The sequence below is a fragment of the Fusarium verticillioides genome, chromosome 6, assembly GCF_000149555.1.
Source record: "Fusarium verticillioides 7600 chromosome 6, whole genome shotgun sequence".
In the NCBI taxonomy this organism is placed as follows: Eukaryota; Fungi; Ascomycota; class Sordariomycetes; order Hypocreales; family Nectriaceae; genus Fusarium; species Fusarium verticillioides.
In genome coordinates, this window is record NC_031680.1 from 1,274,049 (window position 1) to 1,292,273 (window position 18,225).

The following is an 18,225-nucleotide window of genomic DNA, read 5'->3' on the forward strand; positions in this document are numbered from 1 at the left end:
GTGTTACACATGAATGCATGAGTTGGTTATTGTAAGCTCGTACAAATTATTCCAGACAGTACGGTTCAAACCGAATTACTCAACAAGAAGATATCGGTTGTTCAATTGATTATACAGATCTCGAAATCAGCTGCTTTCTGTCCAAATCTCAAGAGCTGAGGCGTATCCAGTTTTGGACCTTCTCAACACCACGAAACAACGACACTGCGACCATACAATGCGACCACTCAACGATTCAATGACCAGCCAAGAAATAACAGTAACAGTGCCGACGACTCGATCATCACCGCCCTCCACACCCGAATTCCATCCAATTACTGCGCAGCGCCCTGCACGCTCCCGTCTGTGAAACTGCAGCACCCCGTCACTGCCTATAACCGCCCCCTTTTTTCCACGGGATATAGGCCGTCACAATAGTACTTATCTCAACAAGCAATACCAAAGACTTCTTGGTCGAACGGTTAAAGCAAACGAAAGCCCGTATAGAGTAATAGTTAACTCGTTGGACTCCTATAACAGTATAGGCGATAGCCAAGGATCCTGGTGCAAATCCGGGTGCGGGTGGTATTTTTTGCCTTTTTGGGGGGTTCTACTTTTTGCTGTGCAAGACAAGCTGTTTTTATTCTGCACGCAGTGCGGTTCGAACACCCTCTTGCTCATGCTGTCTTGGGAGACTTGAGTCACGAGGCAGTGTGCTGTGCACTCAGTCCTAAAGTCTGATCAACACCACCACCACCGAAGAAAGTCTTAAGAAGAAAGTAAGTCGCAACAAGGCGTAAAACATGAAACGTCTGATATATGCTGCAATTATCTATGAATGCTACTATCTACGCAAGTCAAGCCCAGCTTGACCAATATCCATGTAATAATATACACATCCCCTTCATGGATTATCCATTGTTTATAAATAGACCTTACTGGACCTTGCTCTCAACTTTTTTCTTGCCCTGAGTATTCATGCCCTTTGGCGTCTTCAACCCTCCAAACACCGCTGCAGCTACAATAGCAATACCTGTTGCGCCCATACCATATGCTACCTCACGGCCAGCCCACCAGTACACACTTGTGAACAGGATAGGACCGAGGCCTCGGCCAAGCTGGCCCCAACTTCGCAACATGCCGAGCTTGTTGCCGCGCTCATCTTCGTGAGCTTCGAAGCTGGAAAGTGCATTCAGACCCGTAACGACTGTAGCGGATGTGACGGCCAGGCATGTCGCAGCGAGGTACAGACCACCGATTGTGTTGACCTGTCCCAGGAGAACAAAGGACGCAAGGCAAGCTAGTGTGCCGATTCGAACAGACATCAGAGGTGGGAGTCGTCGCGTGACACCGCCCTGGAGAATAGATGCCACAAGACCAACATAGCCAAGTAATCTTCCATTCTTGCCGGAAGTGAACGAGAAGAGCTCGTACGTCATAAAAGACAGAGAACTTTCCATGCCGGAAAAGAAAAGCAGGAAGACGAAGTGGATGGCGTTCAAGAGAAAGTGAGAGTTAGTCCTCTCAACAGCCTTGGGTATAGCCTTCTTCTTTCCACCGTCCTTCGCCTGAGCACCGCGTAGCGAGGGCAACGTCTCAGGCAGGCTGAAGTATAGATACACTGTCTCCACAACGATCAGCGCAAGACTGAATCCCGCAGCCGCCGCAAACGGGTTCGCCGTGAATGTCGAGAATGTGCTGAGCCACGCGCCGAGTCCAGGACCGAAGGTGAAAGCGATTGAGAAGCACGCGCCGATCAGAGCCATAGTTGCACCGCGAGACGACTCATCCGAGATATCACTCGCCATTGCTGTAGCGAGCTGCACGTTGCCTTCTGATAACCCACCAACGACACGACTAGCGATGAATGTTCGGAAATCGACGGCGGCAACCCAGAGCAGGACGGAGAGAATATTGCCGCACATGGAAGCCAAGAGCGCTTTGCGACGGCCATATCGATCGGAGAGAGCGCCGATTAAAGGAGATGCGATGGCTTGTAGAAGTCTACGAGTAAGATTGTCAGCTTGCACCTCAGTATCTACAGGCTTGCTTGACGGTTACGTACGAGAACAGAGAGCCTAGAGCTCCGCCCAGCAGTACAATGTCATGTCGCGACTCGATCGGGCGAGAGAAAGAAGCTTTGTATCGGTGGAGGCCCGACAGGACGGTTTGGAGGAGAGTTTGAGGCCCGTTGTGACCGATTGGCTCCTGGCCTTCGCGGTCGCGGTAGAATTCGAGAAGCTTGGGGAACAAGGGAAGGATGAATGTAAAGGAAATCTAGGAATTTGAATTAGCGAGGAAACCATACTGAAATGTTCTTGTCACATACCAGATCGAGGAGAAGCGAGACAGCAATGACCCGGAGGACTCGCTTCCTCGCTGCGGGATCGAAAGTAGACATTGGCGGCTAAATGAGGACAGATAGATTTCAAGTACCTAACAAACAGAGACAGAGACAAAAACCAGGGAGATGTGGAACGGATGTAAAGGAAACAAAATGGCAATTATGTATGTATAAAAGGAGAAGAAAAGGGAAAAGAACTAATAAAAGACCAAAGAGAGAAGTTCAGGAGACAGTGGACACTTGCTGGTCTGACGGCATCTGATCTCGGAATAGAATAGCAACGTGGTGGTTTGGTGGCTGCTTGCTTTGACCAGACCCAATAGAAGTAGCTGCGTCACTACCATTAGAACAGTGGATAAGGTAGTCTCAGGTCTGTGGCGTGCGGATATCCCCTGTAAGTTAGGGGGTCTTTTGCTGCAACCTCTTGACGGAGAAACTCCCGTCCACATTGGATTGGATGCTTTCTCGATGGTTGCTAATCCTTGAGCTATCGACGGAACTGCCGTGAATGTTCATTACGAGATGACAGATCGACACTAGAAGCGAATTACAGGGTTACACTGAAGAAGCTAGAATATATGCTTTTTGAATGTTGAATTGGATATTTGTAATTTTTCATTGTTTTTATCTATGTATTTCTCCGGTTCTCCTATCCAACCAGTTCAAGTCCTGGCCTTCAACACAAGAAAAAAGGATACAGTTCTGTATCTCATGATCCTTTGGGATTCGGGATTCGTAAAAGTCCATATATCGTATTTATCATGACAAAGAAGATCAACCTCTTATCCGTGCGCGTCATTCAGCTTGAAGATTTGGTGTTGATTGCGAAAGTCTTGCTGTTCATCCATGTTCAACACAGAGACTGCTAGGCTTTCAGATCGACATCTTCTTCTCCAGAACACGGTAACAAATAAAGCCAGAAGGCTATTGGAAAGCAATGCAAGACGTAAACTCGTGACATAGAAAAAGGCACGTATGTACCGTATCTTAAAAACATAAAACATGAAACTCATAGCTTCTCATGACATAACATGATCGTAATCCCATCATACAAACTCGTTTTCATCAAAAGGGTTCATAGGAAAGACATAATAGGTGCTGGGTATCGCAAAGCGGCAAAAAAGCAGAGCAAAGATACCTAACCTTGATATAGTGGTGCAGTGTTTATCTTCAACCTAATAGGTTTCGAAGACGAAGCGAAATCCCTCAGATCCCTTGTAGGGAATAGGCATGAAGTAGTCAGCATCAATCTCGCAGTCTCGAACTCGTGTCTCGAAAATGCTGAGGTAGCCAACGTCTCCAAAGCGCTGATCGCCATCATCGCTGCCATACACAACACCACCGCTTCCCCATCTGCGGAAGAGTTTGGCAAGTGTAAGATAGAGCTCGGCGTGAGCCAGAGCCATGCCGAGGCAGATGCGGGAGCCGGAGCAGAAGATGTCGAGATACTTGTCAAGTCGCTCTCCATCCTCCACCCATCGCTCAGGATGGAAGCCACGGGCGTCGTAGAAGATTTTCTCGTCCATGACGGTCTTGTAAGGGCTCATGCCAACGATGGACCCTGGAGGGAGGTTCCACTCCTCGTCGTTCTCGCGATCATGGTAGACGAGAGCCTCATCGGGCGCAACGCGTGCGAGGCGACTGCTAGTTCCGATAGCAAGACGCAGAGCTTCCTTGACGACTCCACGGAGGTAGGGGAGCTTCTCCAATTTTGACAGAGGAGTAGTCTCGTAAGCATCGGGGATGGCATCAAAGAGCTCGTCGCGTAGCTTGCGGAGGGTCTCGGGGCGGTTTAAAAGGTGGAAAGTGGCAAGTGACATGGCCCACGACGTGGTTAGAGTACCACCCTGGACAGTAATCTGGCTTTCCTGTGTCTGGCGAGAGGCAGTCTTGTCACGAACGGAGCGAGTCTTAGTGGAGAGCATGGTAGGGTGACCTCCATCCATCATCCACTTACCGCTGCTTTGAGGAGGGTCGACGCTGTGGATCTGTTCAAGAATGTCGTTCTTCATCTTCAAGAACCCTCCCCATCCCGGCATGCACCGGTTTGAGATGGACTCCGGTAGAGCATTGACGAGTGTGAGAACCCAGTCGAGCTGCTGCACACAGGGTCCCATGTGAGTACCAATGAGAAGGTCATTAGTGACCTCAGCACCGAAATCAGGCTTCTCGACGAGATGGTCGCTTCGAGCAAAAGCGTACTCATTGATGACATCTGAGGACATTGTTAGAGTTGTCATTGTGTGAGAGACTTTAGACTTACCATTGGTGAAGGCCGAGTAGGGATACATGACATCAAGAGGTTGTCCGTTGGATACCTCGGCGTAGTTCAGGAACGCACCCAGAAGAGCTTCCACTCTCTCCTCAATAACCGGCTGCAATTCGCGCACAGTCTGAGTTGAGTGGAAGGGGCTCAGCGCACTTCGACGCAACTTGTGAAGGCTGTGGTCGATGGCAGCAAGAGAGCCTTCTGTCGCAGTCTTGGGTCCTGCGAGAGCAGTTGGGTGAGGAACACGGGTACGGGGGGCACCGGACTATTTGATTGTTAGTTGAAATCCGCATATATCTTGAGCACGCAGGTGGCTACCTGTTGGGTGTAGAATGTCCACTTGTCTCGACGTCGGCTAGGTCCAGTGTAGAGGTCCGAAAAGAATTCAGGGTCTCCGACATGGACCTCCCAGGGGTTGATGCGAACAATGGGGCCATATTGTTCATGCATATCGATGATCTTGTAGGTGTATTGTCCTCCTAGGACAAAGTCGTAGTAGAACTCATAGTATTGAGTCAAAGCGGCCAGCTTGGGACCTGGGATATGGGCCAGAGGGCTGAGCCATAGTCTCCAAATCACAAGCTGGACGACATAGATGAGCCAGATGCCCGCAAGCAAGCATCCGGTCTGCTGCCAGGTAAGGGCAGCAATGGTCTCTTGGACCGCCATGAAGGTGTTGGAAGCCATTCATGAGCGACTCGCCCTAACAGGACGGTATTGTCATTGAAGGAAGTCAAGATTAAAAATGGTTTATTGGAGTGGCCATGGGCTCTCCAGGCTGCATAGCAGAAGCCTTTGAGAAGATAGATCTCTTGTCAAGAAGCAGGCGAGGTGGTGCTGCATTTGTATTTCAAGCATAAGCATGGTCAAGCCTTCACCGCATGGACTTTTAGACCTCTCGATCGGTCGTAGTGGATGGGCTGGGAAGACGGGGAACCCTCTCCCGGGTGCGCGAGCGGGCCGCGTGGAGACTCTTTCAGGCGGTGAACAACAATTCGGGGACTGTCTTGCAGGGCACGGCCAGCTGTCACCGCAAGTGCTGTGAACATCGTTGGTTGACAAGAATTCGAACGATCGTGGTCACATAATCAAGCCAATAGGTGATGCAGCCGGAAGCCGGGGGAGCTTGCAACACTTGTCTTGAAAGGGAAGAACCATTGGATCGCTAAGACGTTAGAAAGGGAGAATCAGGAACCATTTTAGCTCGTGGTTGGTGATTCAGGGGTTGAGCGGATGAATTGGTAACCATTTTCTATAAAGAGTTTTCAAAGAGTGAGAGGTTGGTAGTTGTCGGAGTAAAGGCGGAGGACATGGATTCTGTGAGAGGTTGGAAGTTGGTGGTTGGCGGTGACAAGGGCAGATTGACCAACGAAATGGGATGAAATCGTGCTTTGATCGGTTGCATCCGAGCTAATTAGGTTCAATGCACATTGTCCAAAAAAGTGGGAGATGAGAAGATCAGAACAGACAGATAATGCCAATGGATGTTTGACGTGCTGCAAAGAATACTCACGGGCCACATAGACAGACGTTGCCCGGCATATGTGCAAAGGTTATCACTTAGCTTCACAGCCGAATCTCTATATCGTCACTCTTTACTCCGTACAATGTGTACAGTTGTTTCTACAGTATCATAGCAAATCAATTGCATTGTGGTAACTAGCACCTTTTTAATGAAAGCGTGGACGCAGTGATTGTGTATTTACGCTTCAGAGCTAGGTAGGTATGTGAATACCTTCAGATATCGCCATGATCACCCTTGGACAGCCACCCTGGAGCAGGCCTTCAAGAATCTCACTCGTTGAACGGTTGCCATTGACAATTCGGAGCTACTCTGGCCTAAAAGGTACGATAGTGCGGAAACGGTCGAGCTGTCGACTGTTTTGGATGATCCGGCAACTGTAATCCTTGCGTGGCTATCTAGCTGGTACGAGGATGCCGGGTATGTCAGACCATACTGAAGCCATTCATGGTTTACACACCGTACAATGTCAAGCTGTTACGGAAATAATCATTGTCCACTTCTAAAGTTCCGAAAACCACCGTGCCAGTAGTGTGATGACAACAATGACTGCATAATATAGCTTCATCCTACGGCTACATATTTGGCCCCGTGAAGATGGGAATGGTAGACCGGCCCGGTCTGCATGCTTTGTGTATCACACCATTAAGTAGGTATGAAGGCTGACCAGTGTCACGATGATAAACATTATAATGCAAAGCAGTTGTGTTTGAGTAAAGAATGATACTGGACTACTGAGTCCGGGCACTTTTGTAACTCGTGGTATAAGTCCAAGTTGAAGCTACACCAAGATCACAAACAATATCCCACGATGCATGCTTCATTATCCGTGCACCGAGTAGACACTAGATTATCTAGATAACGATCATATCATAAAGCTACTACTGTACCCCCCAAGTGTGGATGCTGCATCCGATCTCATGCATCAGCCAAAGACGCAGTAGCGGAGGCAGACACGGGATCGAGAGGTTACCTTTGATATAAATGGGGTTTTCAACTCAACATCCCGCGTCTGATACTCCACCCCCACACAGAAATCCGGGGTAAATGCCTCCAGTTTCTTATTAGTCCCGGATATAAAGCACCTAAGTTGCTGCATATGTACACGGGCTGTCAAGCTTAATAAAGAGATAAGAACTGCGACCCCTCCATTGTAAATCTTGTCTTGCCTTGTCTGTGACGTCTCTGCACCTTCTAGACTACGGCTGCTTCCGTATCCTCAGACGCCCCGCGCTAATAGTCACATTATATGGATTCGATATCAACTTCAACCTCGCAGCCACAACCACAAGACGAACCTTTTACTTAGTTGAATAGTGACGACACGCAATAAGATCAACGGGACCTTGCATTTCTAGGCAGTTTCATGAGGCTTTTAGCTTTGACCACGGCGAACTATAAGAAAACGGCTGCTCATTACCTCGCCTGGAACCAACGCGCCACGGATAAACGGGTTTCAGATCCTTCGATCGCCAACACTCAGCTCTCTTCTCCCTCGAAAAACCCCTCGTATTCCTCATTCCACCGTCGATCAATTCAAGTGTCATCGTCATTGTCGTTCCACTCTCCCTGATGGCTCGAAGCTTGCGCCAACTGACCAAATGGCACGGCTAGACTGCCAGAATCAATATGGGAGGCCTGGCTGATCTTGCTGTTGCGAGTTGCCTCTCAAGCGAGAGGGTCAAGATGGTTGCTTGTAAAACGGACTGGAGATGAGATGTATGTATGATGCCGAACTGCTTCATCTGGGGATATCCCTGGGTAACATGCAGTTAGCCTCTTCTTACATCGTTCGTCGGCAGCCATGGTTCCACAAGATCCCACACTCATCTCCACCAACCAACCCGGCGAATTGGTTCGAGGTCACGATAGCTCATATCTAATACTGTAGGGCTGCACCATGCAACAACGTTTTCTAGCGGTGGTTCAATAGTCCACAAAACGGGTGCACCATTGAAGCCAAACGAACCGTTGTTGACCGATGCAACTGTGACGCCAAGCGAATATGCGATATTCCAAATCGTGTTTCGATAATAGGTACTAGGTAAGGTATCAATATTAAGTTGGTCCTGCGACCAAAGACGCACTAATATGTACGTTCAAATCTATAGCCGTCCAATGTTATGTTACCATTTCCTCCTCTTCTGATATCCAATCCCATAGATCATGACCCCGAGACCTGAGTATTCCGTCTAGTACTTTTCCGAACCGTCCCAAAAAAGAAGAAAGCATAACTCCACAGCACCGTCATCCCATGAGTTCCTTTTATTTCGATCGGCAGTCGATATCGTAATCGCTAAAGCAGTGCGCAGTTCGTGCGAGCCTGTTGCCAGGCATGATTTTTACAGACAGCATGACTCTGAGGAGTGTTAGAAAACATGGTCTGGGGGTTTTGGAATGTCAAGAGAACTAACCCGAGGTCTGCTGGCTCATGAGAGGACATTATCGCAAAGCTTGCATCGTCTTATTGCTGGCAAACGAGCTGGGGGCATTTTCCCTTTGGAGGCTTGGGGCAGCTGGGCTTCGCAACGCCAGTAGTGTCATAAGGTCCGCGAGGCATGATGAGGGTGTTTTTGGTGATTCTTTTGGTTTGCTGAAGTGTCGCAAATAGGTTCGTTGTCCCAGAAATCCAGACAGTACAGTATGCTGATGAGACGATAGAGTGGTTGCGTTGCAGATTGGATTGTGTGTAAAGCAGCGGCAGCAGAGAAAGGCAGAGCAGATAAGATGCAGAGCGACTGGAATTCAAGGGCACGCACAAACAACGAAGAATGAATATTGATGAAAAACCAATGAAAGGGATACTGATCACGAAACGAAGAATTTATGTCGGGGACCTATTTGTCTTAAATTTCATTTCTGGGAGACTACAGCCCAGCCAACACCCCCGTTGAAATTTGGATGGAGGCTCGCGTGGCTTCTAACCTACCTACGCACCGATACTTCAGACTGCCTGGTCTGGCCATTGCATTGCCCAGGCGGTCAGCACACTGCTACACCCCTGGATGACTTCCAAATACTGGTACCCCCCTGTGCCTGTGTTTACGGTTACTAGGATCGGCAGGGGCCGTGAGCCGTGAGCCTCTAGGTATTAGCACTGGCACTGGACTGTCGGGAGGACAACTCAAGTTTCCGGGCCCTGGACTAGCAACAAGATGTGGCAACTCTGTTTGCTCGGGACCGGGAGCCATTTGTTTGTGGCGTTGTGTCTATCATCTGGATGAGAGAGAGGGAGGGAGAGAGAGAAGATACCTCAGACATGAGAGGAGAGAACTCTCAGTTTGCATTATGGGATCGGAATTGCCAAACGCAGGGCGAGCGAGATGAACCAGATCAAGGGCGTTTGATATGGACCAGGGGTTGTCAAACTTGATGAAGGGATGGATGGCCTAGGATGGATCAGTGCAGTGCAGTGGACCAGCACTACCAGGAGGGCTTGTGGGGAATACTAAAAGAGCGGCTTTGGGGACCAGGATAAGGCATGTTACCTACTGGGGACCTCTATTCCAAACGGAATTCTAGAAGAGACGCCACGATGAGCATTGGGACCAAAAAAACTTCGCTAATACGTTGGGGCGCAAGGGGAGAAAGCAAAGACACAAAAGAGAGGAAGAATAAGAAAAAAAAAAGAAGAAAAAAAGGGAAAAAAAGGACGGTGAGCGATTCAGCTATGATGGCATTTCTCGGTGTGGCATTATGACAAGTCGCCATGGCTGTCACTGATCCGAACGACACATCATTCTGGTTGAGACAAGATCAAAAACAGGGAGACAACAAAGGATAAAAAAAGAGTCAATCCCATCTAATTAATTACTGACTTGACACAAAGGCAAAAACACTGATTCAACCGAAAAAGCAATACCTAGATATGGGAGATCACTGTACTGTATTGTACTGTATAATAACTACAAACAAACAACAGAAGCAAAAAGCGTATTCGCAACCTCTCTCGTCATCCCATGTCATACCACACCGCACCAACTGCGCTGCTGCACAAAAGTGTCAAGCAAGTGTACACGTCTCCCCGGTTCTTCAGGCCGTGTTGCATCGATTTTTGTCTCCCAATCTAAGTCGAGTGACGTCTGTAGCCCACCGCTTCGGGTTGGCCCTAGCCTTTAGCTGAGCTGGTCTATTAGAGTCTCCAGCTGTGTCCGTCATGCTAACCATGCTGATGCTGATGTTGCAGGTTATCGTGTAATTGATGCAACATGTTGCAGTGCGTTCGTGCGTGCGTGCCTGTGGTTACTGTTACTGTTACTCCGTACAAGACCCCTTTCTCTTCACCCATCCATCCACCCATCCATCCATCGCCTAGCCAAGAATCTCCTTCGCACGAGCCAGTTCATTTCCCGAGCTACGGTCATGACCACGTTAATACTTCAACCGGGGACACTAACAAAGACCCAGCCGCCTGTCACAGCCCTGCCAGTCAGTCGAGACGAGATAGCCAACCGGGAGTAAATACCAACGGCCGTCTGGAGTTTTGAGTTCCCACCATCCTCCGTTGCCTATCGCATGGCATCGCACCAACGGCAACACTGCTTGCTCGGCCTTGTACATAGCCTGCTAAAACCATCCCAGGTCCACGGTCCCGTGCCTCTGCCGATCGCTCGGATACTGTTCATGAGGTTCCGGGAATTGGGATTGTCTAAGTGGCAAGGAAGGTTTCCCGAGTACGCTTAGCCATGTGAAGTCAACTGAAGCAAAGTGAAGCAAGGCATGGGTGGTTATGGGTAAGGGTAAGGTATTATTCCTCCGACATTTGACAGGTTTGGGGGCAAACAACTGCGACACGTCAAGATTGGCATTCTGGGGGCCATCCTCTTACACGCGAGCCTCCAAGTTTGACTGACGACCGGCAAGACGTGCTCAAACCGTTCTCTCTACTGTACTGTACAGTTCAAGCGCAGCGAGGTTCACCTCGGTCGGTCATTGCTAATGTCACTGGCAATGAACAAACAGCAATCTGGACAAGGGGTGCTCCCTACAGGAAATGCGAAAGAGTTTTTCTGAACGGCGCTCGTTGATGAAGAAAGGTCTGAGGGTATGACATCGCCAATCGGAGTGCGTTCCATGAGGACGGTCCTGTCTTAGTCTTTTTGGAATTCTGAGTCCTACCTAAGAACCTATTGGTGCAGTCTCCATCAAACATACCCGTCCTCCTTTTTTCCCTTTCTTTATTTTCCTACCCCGACCCCAACCCTGATCCTGACTGTGGTGGGTGGGTTCCTTAATTCCACGGTACATGGAACCGAAAGAGTCAGATCACCCGGGGCGGTGGTGCTCATTTCTCGATAGGATGTGCTAGACCGTTGCAAAGGGATCCCTGCTCGCCATGCGATCAGAGGCAAATCTGAACTGAAGGTGGTTTGGGGGTTCGACAGATGCCGTGCAAGTGCCGCGTCGAGGGGGAGCAAAAAAAAGGGACCAGACTTTGCAAACAAAGATGCTGGGGGTGTGATTTACGGATACATACATCTCAAGTCGACCGCTTCTCTGTCTAAGTCAGAAGTCGTTGGCAAACACCATCCATATGTATAGACACGCTGTCTAGCACGAGTTGAGCCCAACCCAACCCGGGCGTGTCCTGTCCGGACGCAGGGATCACATTCCCCGTAGCCCCCGGACCGCGGCAGCGTCAGACTCAGAACCGTGGCTCCGGTGCCGACGAGCTACTAGTTAGCTTCTGTTGCTACTCGGACTGGCCTAAATAGCTGGTACTGCTCCCGGGGGAATTGCAGGGTTTCAGGATCAAAACTGCGTCCACCTGTAAGGTTGATGACAGTAGGCGAAGGAAAATTGTGTGCTGGCTGAGAATCTGGAATAGGGTTTGGAAGCCCGTGATGGAGAAAAACCCATGACAGGTGAACTATGCATCCCAGACCGCCTGTTATTTTTCTACAGTAGGGATGTGATGTGTATCCGTACCACTACCGGCCGAGATGTCAGATTGGACAAGATCCGCTTTGAACAAAGAGGCTCGTAAAAGAAACATGGTTGCTGTGGCCTGTGGGTTCTTTTGCCGTTGGGTTACAGTTCCAGAATATTTCCCAACAAGTCAACCCTGCCAGGCGGTTTGTGACCATGTACAGTGTATGATGTTGCACCAAGGGTGTTGCAAGCTACGACATGATAAAATAGGAGGTTTATCAGTACATATTATGCGGTGCAGGATGAAACAAGTCGAGACCGAGTAATATTTGCATGTTGTGGGTAGATAATGTTTCAATATCAGGACACCGCCTTGTTAATACCCTCGGGTTAATGTCTCCGGCTATAAACAGTCCTGTAAGGGACAATTGGCTAATGAGATCATGTGAAATATGGCCTTTGATTACGATGAAAGAGGAATATCGGCCAACCTTGATTGAGCTTTCAGCATCGCCAGCATCAACCAAACATAGTTCAGTTTCAGCTCATGAACAAACCGAATCATACACTTCTAACACGGAGTGACATTCATGCTTGCTCATGAACTCAAGGGTCTAAATCAGGTTCATGCTATCTCTGCACCAACCATGTACGCGAGATCTACCACCAAAAAGCAATGTGCATGAGGAGCAACCATCCAACAGCCTATCGTGTTCAAGATTTCCTGTCAATGACTCGCAATATTGATTTACTTTAAGTTTAGGAGACGCAACGTCCCATAAACTTTGTATAAGAGTTTGAGAGTCAGATCCAGAATCAGAATCAGAATTAGAATCAGGGGAGCATGCTATCTGGCTCTGTCCTTGCTGAACGCGAGTCAACGGCTCAAACTACAGCCCAGGTATCTATAGCACCTAGCTCAACAGAGAACTCCACCACTATTTCAATCATCATTTGGCAGCTAATAAGTGAGTGCAGAGACTATCGCTCATGACAATTTACTGAATGAATAGCTCCAATTGCTAATTCTGGCATTTCAATGTAAGCCACATACCTTGAGATGACGATGCTCGTTCCCTTCACGTGACTCATGTTGTCTGCCTTCCACAAGCGTTTAGCTCAGCTCTCAGACGTGACCCGACCTTACCTGACCTGACCCCATCTGTTCCATGCTAAATTAAACGCGCCTTGTCTCCGGACCAAACAGACTGACATTGACCTCCACTCTTTGTAACTTTCTTATATCGACCTCTGCTCTGTCTAATACCATTGCCCCTTCGCGATGCCCGCCTGTCATGGCTGCCGAGTACGCAAGGTTAAGTGCGATGATGGAAACCCCTGCTCGCCATGCCGCCAGTTTGATGTGCAATGCATCAGATCCACTGCCCCAAGGAAACGCCAGAACCCGAAGCGTGGGCGTCTTGTAGCCCAGGCCAGAGAAGCAAACCTCCAGCACCAACAGCCAAATGCACTCTCGCCAAGCGCTTCTGTGTCTCCTTCGGCAGTTCACTCAACGCCTCATGCGGCTAGTGAGTGGCCGCCAGGGAGTAGCCCTGGTTCAGCAATATCAGGCCCTTATTCGCCAAACTCTGAGGCATACACCACAGGCTTCTTTCACTCGCTGCTGCCCGAGTTTGAGAAGGTGGTGTATCCTTTCAGCCCTGCAATCACGCCTGATGAAATCGTCAGGTCAATATCAATGATGCATCACAACTTCGAGGATGCAGCTCTCATATACGCCTATGCGGCTGTCACAACATTTCTATCACAAACCGCGGACAACTCACATGGTAGTGTAGCGGCCCAGATAAACAACCTGGTATATCATAGTCTCGAAGCACAACATCGTGCTGCCGTCGGCTCCCATGGTCCGGGACGTGTAGATGAGGTAATGCCTCACAATATCAAGCGCATCGTGACATGCATCTACCTCGAGATATCAACTATGGGACTGCCTCGACTCGACAGAAGTTTCAGCTTCATCCGGGAGGCTATATCACTAATTCAGATCATGGAGGCTCACCAGCGCACGTTACCAGATCCTACTCGGACACCATATCCTATGGCCCGATTTCAGCAAGTCTATTGGGAAGCCTACATCCACGAAAGGTTCCTCACCATTGCTGATGGATACCCCAGTATCATGGGACCTCTACACACCAATCTTTCAGCACCGGACTCTTCTACACCGGAACATATTCGAGTGGGCTTCAACTGCCTAATAGAGCTCTTCCTAACCTTGGATGAGACGTTCCTCGCATGTTGGCAGTCTCAAAGAGGTGCAATCGGCGGGCTGACGGTGCAGTGGATTGAAAGCAAGCAGGTGCAGCTTGACCAAGCTGAGATGAATGCTGCAGCGGCCGAGGCAAGGATGCATTCCGAGGGACACGCAGGTTTCACAGAACTACAGCGTGCGGATCTCTTTATCACTAGACTCTGGCTTCGCACATTGCTCTGGCAATTGGCGCTCTCGCAGGGGCTTTTGCGTTCAGGGTCTTCAGATACGACGCACGAAGGCCTGTCGCTGCAGTTTCCGGCGTCTCGACTATCAATACAACTCCGCAGCTTGGTTGGGCAGTTGGATAGTATTGTGAGTATAGCGACGCAAGGTAGTGGTATTATACAAAAGCTCTTTGAGATCGCCAGCACAATTGCCGACGTCCTCGCTCTACCTTCGGGGCACAGTCAAGCAGAGGATGGACTGCGACCACATGTGAAGGACTTTCTTTACGTGGTCAACTTTTTGCTAGAATTGGGGTTGATGAGAGAGAATCAGAAGGATTATCTCCGCGAAAAATACCACCTGTTGCAGCCCTTGAACGCCGAGGGGAGGATGCCTGCACATGCTGGTGAGCAAGCAGTTGCTTCTTAGAATGATGGTACTGTCTGGATAGTGTCTCGGGACTTGGCCAGGATAGTAAACGTTATGATCCTTCGTAGTACGTGCAAGTTGGCAGAATAGGATTAGCCATGATGATGGATGATTATCAAGCTTTCCCCAGTTTATTTTCATTATGTTGGGTTATGCCAGGCTCAGAAACTGAAAGCGCAAGACCTCATCTGAAAATCTCAAGAATGCCACTAAACTAACCTCTTTACACGGACAACTTATAAGCCCTCCAGTTCCTGCAGCTACATACAGGGGTTTCACCTCTTGGCGCCACCCAAAGAGTTCCACTCATACAACGTCAAAAATATTTCGTCTAAACTCAACCCACGTACCCTAAACCTTGACCACTTTCAATGTCAGCCATGCATTTTCAACCAGTCGAGCAAATGATTGACGAGGCATTTACCGCTCGTCCACAAGGCGAACCTCAAGCTGATACTGTAGCTACCAATGATGCTCTAGACGACGTTTTTGGCTCGGAACCTTCATCCCCTACAGATTTTCGTCATAATGATGAGTCAGCAGCACCACACCCCTCAGACATTCGCCGGTTGCAAACAGAGCACACAACTGCTGGATACCGGGAGGGCATTACCGTTTCAAAAGAAAGCAGTCTTCAAGCTGGATTTGACGAGGGATTCAGCCTTGGCGCAAGCGTTGGCATGAGAGCAGGTCAAATTCTGGGTTTGCTCGAAGGCATCAACGAAGCGGTTCGTGGTCTTAACGAATCAGATTCTTCCAAGATCGCCGAACTCCTGAAACAAGCACGCGAAGAACTTAGTACACAAGGCTTGTTCACACCTGAGTATTGGTCTGAAGATGGTAATTGGAAATATGAAGTCACTCCAGCTACAGGGGCCGAAGATGTTGTGTTCTCAGATGTAGCTGATGCGCATCCACTTTTAAGGAAGTGGACGCAGATTGTGGATGAGCGAGTGGCCATGTGGAAGATAGATAGGAGCATCTTGGATGATGAGACTGGGGTTAGGTTGGAGAGGGATGAACCACTTGGTTCCGGGGCTGCGCTGACGGCAAAGAAGCCGTTAGATTGGTGAAGACGGGAGAATCACAGACTACTACAGAGGAATATGGAGGGATAAGTGCGCACGGAAAAGATTGAGGTATGTCAGTTGTCTTGTTAGCGGCTCGCTTGCTAACCATGCTAGACCAGAAGATTCTGCCAACAATTGAAGCGTGGCGTGTGGGATTTGGATGAGTTGTCAAAGGTCTAACTTGTATTTATTGCCACAAGATGTGCCCAAGTGCAGCTCCATTGAAGATACTCCCATGACCCGCGGCGTATTGCCCAAACCTCGCCTATTAGCATTGGCTTCTGCTGATATGGTGTAAGCCACCATGCCGAAAGTTCAGGATCCGCTCATTCTACTATAACAACAGTGGGCATAAGGTAGCTGACTAGAAATACGTCTGGCCGTGTATCAATTGAACTATCTATCTCGGCGATATTGAAACATTATCACACAGGGCATAGTCCCACCACGACCCTTGGAACCCGAGGCTCGAAATATTCTCTTATTCGGATTCCTAATAACACATCTATCCACGCAACACAGTGACCAGTCTTGTCGGTGAATCAAGCATCGTGTTACTCGGTGTAGCTTGGTGCTTGAGTTGGTGTTGTCGCCCATGTTTGCTGACACACCGACAGTTCAACAGCCCATGCCAGGTGTCTCAGGCGCAACACGTCGACAATGCCAGGCCCCTGGTAAGTAGTAAGCGTTGCAATGCCCTTACTCGGTTGATTAAGTATGTGCAATGCATTGCGATCTTTGTGGCTTGTGCTGTATCATACCCCTCCTGACACCGCTTCTCTAGTGCTGGGTTCTCAAGGTGTCAAAGGGCTTATTGCTCGAAGGGGCGGCGATAACGGCTGCTTCGGTTCGCTGTCATGCAAAGTAGTGATTGTAGCTCGTTGAGTTCAAGTTGATCCCACTCTTGAAGCAGGTCACCTTCTGAGAAAGCGGTATCATGCAGATCCCTTGTCGTCATTGGAACATTACTGAAGAGGAGTTCAATGGGCCATACCAAAATTTAGTTGATGGCCAAGATGACTTATCGTTGACTGCGGAACTCAACCATTGACATATGTCTGGAGGGTTTTGGCCACGTCTTCGATTCGCTCATACTTTCCGTAGAGCTCCTTCGTTGTCTCCCAATCGCGGCCTTCTCTACCAAACATCATAAGTTTGATAACCCTCCCGTCATTATCCATAACAACTCTGCCACTTCGATCATCAGCCCAGGAGAATCGAATCTGTTTGGCCTCAATATCAGCTATTCCAACCTCGACAATGTCATCAGGCAGAACTGGATCGTCCACCCTGTCGTGCAATCCGAGACTTCGTCGCAGGTCCGCAGAGACACCGAGTCGGTTGTGATACCGCACGATTTCTCTTCGGAGCGCTCTGACGAAACGGTCGAGGTTTTGCTGAGGAGACTTGTCGCTCTCCGGGCGTGGTGCCGGAAGATAACGGGCTGCCAAGCCGGCTATGGGTATCGCAGAGGGCAGAGTGTTTCGGTGGATTCGCAGGTATTTGGAATTGAAGTATGGTCTGTTAAGCATGACATAGTAAGGGAGCAGGAACTGGCTCTTGGACATGACTTCGAAGCGCAAGCCAAGGACATGCCCTCCGTCAACTGCATTGGGGTCGGGGTCTTGGACCTTGAAAGCAGTGACAGAGCTACCTATGCGATAAAGACATTGCTGGTTATATGCTTTTTGTTTGTCGGCTTCGCTCAGGAGCTTCGTGCGGGATGGTATATTCCGGGATGATAGAGAATTCTTGGATGGCTTGAGAAAAGCTTGTGTTGAGGGCGCAGCAAGAATTGTTGATGTTTCGATTTTGAGCGACTTGCGCAAAGCAGCGGCTAATGAATGCATTAGATCATGTTTGATGCGCCGCCATTGTGTTTAACGACTGACCTTGCTCTTTAAGCGCTATTATTTCTTGATCAAGGAGTTCGCTATCGGTTGGAGTAGCTGGTTCGGATGACATGGTTGTCCAGTATATATGGGATGAAGAGATGGTGAGTAAGGTTGCTGATGATGTTGTTTTGTTACAGTCTGTTTACAAACAATTGGCCCCCTGGCTACCATTGGTTGAAGCTGTGACTGGGGGAACGATAAGATAAGAGAGTTCTCAAATTTCCAAATTTTGACTAGCATCGAATGGAACGACCATGTGATCTCTAACAACCTTCAATTCATAGGTCAAAGTAAGGTATGCATAGGGGGTTTTGTACGTTTGTTTATCAAAATAACTAGTCTCCTTGTAATGATATCATTGATACTGCACCTTTGTTGGCATTTTTGTCAGCCAATGTCTTGC

The 18,225-nt window shown here is 48.9% G+C and overlaps 5 protein-coding genes and 1 non-coding gene across 6 annotated transcripts; 3 read left to right on the plus strand and 3 right to left on the minus strand.

Moving 5' to 3' along the window:
* Positions 1 to 476: 476 nt before the first annotated feature.
* FVEG_15051 lies at positions 477 to 564 on the plus strand. Its single transcript has one exon. It is a non-coding gene; the product is annotated as a tRNA-Arg (tRNA).
* Positions 565 to 764: 200 nt separating this feature from the next.
* FVEG_02380 (hypothetical protein) lies at positions 765 to 2,611 on the minus strand. Its single transcript, XM_018889620.1, has 3 exons — positions 2,309 to 2,611; positions 2,045 to 2,256; positions 765 to 1,983 (listed from the first exon to the last, which is right to left on the minus strand). The coding sequence occupies exons 1-3, from the start codon at positions 2,378 to 2,380 to the stop codon at positions 915 to 917; spliced, it is 1,353 nt and encodes a 450-aa protein (XP_018745815.1). The 5' UTR covers positions 2,381 to 2,611; the 3' UTR covers positions 765 to 914.
* Positions 2,612 to 2,913: 302 nt separating this feature from the next.
* Positions 2,914 to 5,832, minus strand: FVEG_02379 (hypothetical protein). The gene is made up of 3 exons (XM_018889619.1): positions 4,911 to 5,832; positions 4,587 to 4,857; positions 2,914 to 4,538 (listed from the first exon to the last, which is right to left on the minus strand). Exons 1-3 carry the CDS (start codon positions 5,277 to 5,279, stop codon positions 3,499 to 3,501), a joined length of 1,680 nt encoding a protein of 559 aa, XP_018745814.1. The 5' UTR covers positions 5,280 to 5,832; the 3' UTR covers positions 2,914 to 3,498.
* Positions 5,833 to 13,134: 7,302 nt separating this feature from the next.
* FVEG_15050 (hypothetical protein) lies at positions 13,135 to 15,121 on the plus strand. The gene has a single exon (XM_018904143.1). It carries the CDS (start codon positions 13,268 to 13,270, stop codon positions 14,855 to 14,857), a length of 1,590 nt encoding a protein of 529 aa, XP_018745813.1. The 5' UTR covers positions 13,135 to 13,267; the 3' UTR covers positions 14,858 to 15,121.
* A 14-nt stretch (positions 15,122 to 15,135) lies between these two features.
* On the plus strand, positions 15,136 to 16,373 carry FVEG_02378 (hypothetical protein). Its single transcript, XM_018889618.1, has 2 exons — positions 15,136 to 15,996; positions 16,042 to 16,373. The coding sequence occupies exon 1, from the start codon at positions 15,229 to 15,231 to the stop codon at positions 15,928 to 15,930; it is 702 nt and encodes a 233-aa protein (XP_018745812.1). The 5' UTR covers positions 15,136 to 15,228; the 3' UTR covers positions 15,931 to 15,996; positions 16,042 to 16,373.
* On the minus strand, positions 16,282 to 17,951 carry FVEG_02377 (hypothetical protein). Its single transcript, XM_018889617.1, has 2 exons — positions 17,820 to 17,951; positions 16,282 to 17,764 (listed from the first exon to the last, which is right to left on the minus strand). Exons 1-2 carry the CDS (start codon positions 17,890 to 17,892, stop codon positions 16,968 to 16,970), a joined length of 870 nt encoding a protein of 289 aa, XP_018745811.1. The 5' UTR covers positions 17,893 to 17,951; the 3' UTR covers positions 16,282 to 16,967.
* Between the last annotated feature and the right edge of the window lie 274 nt (positions 17,952 to 18,225).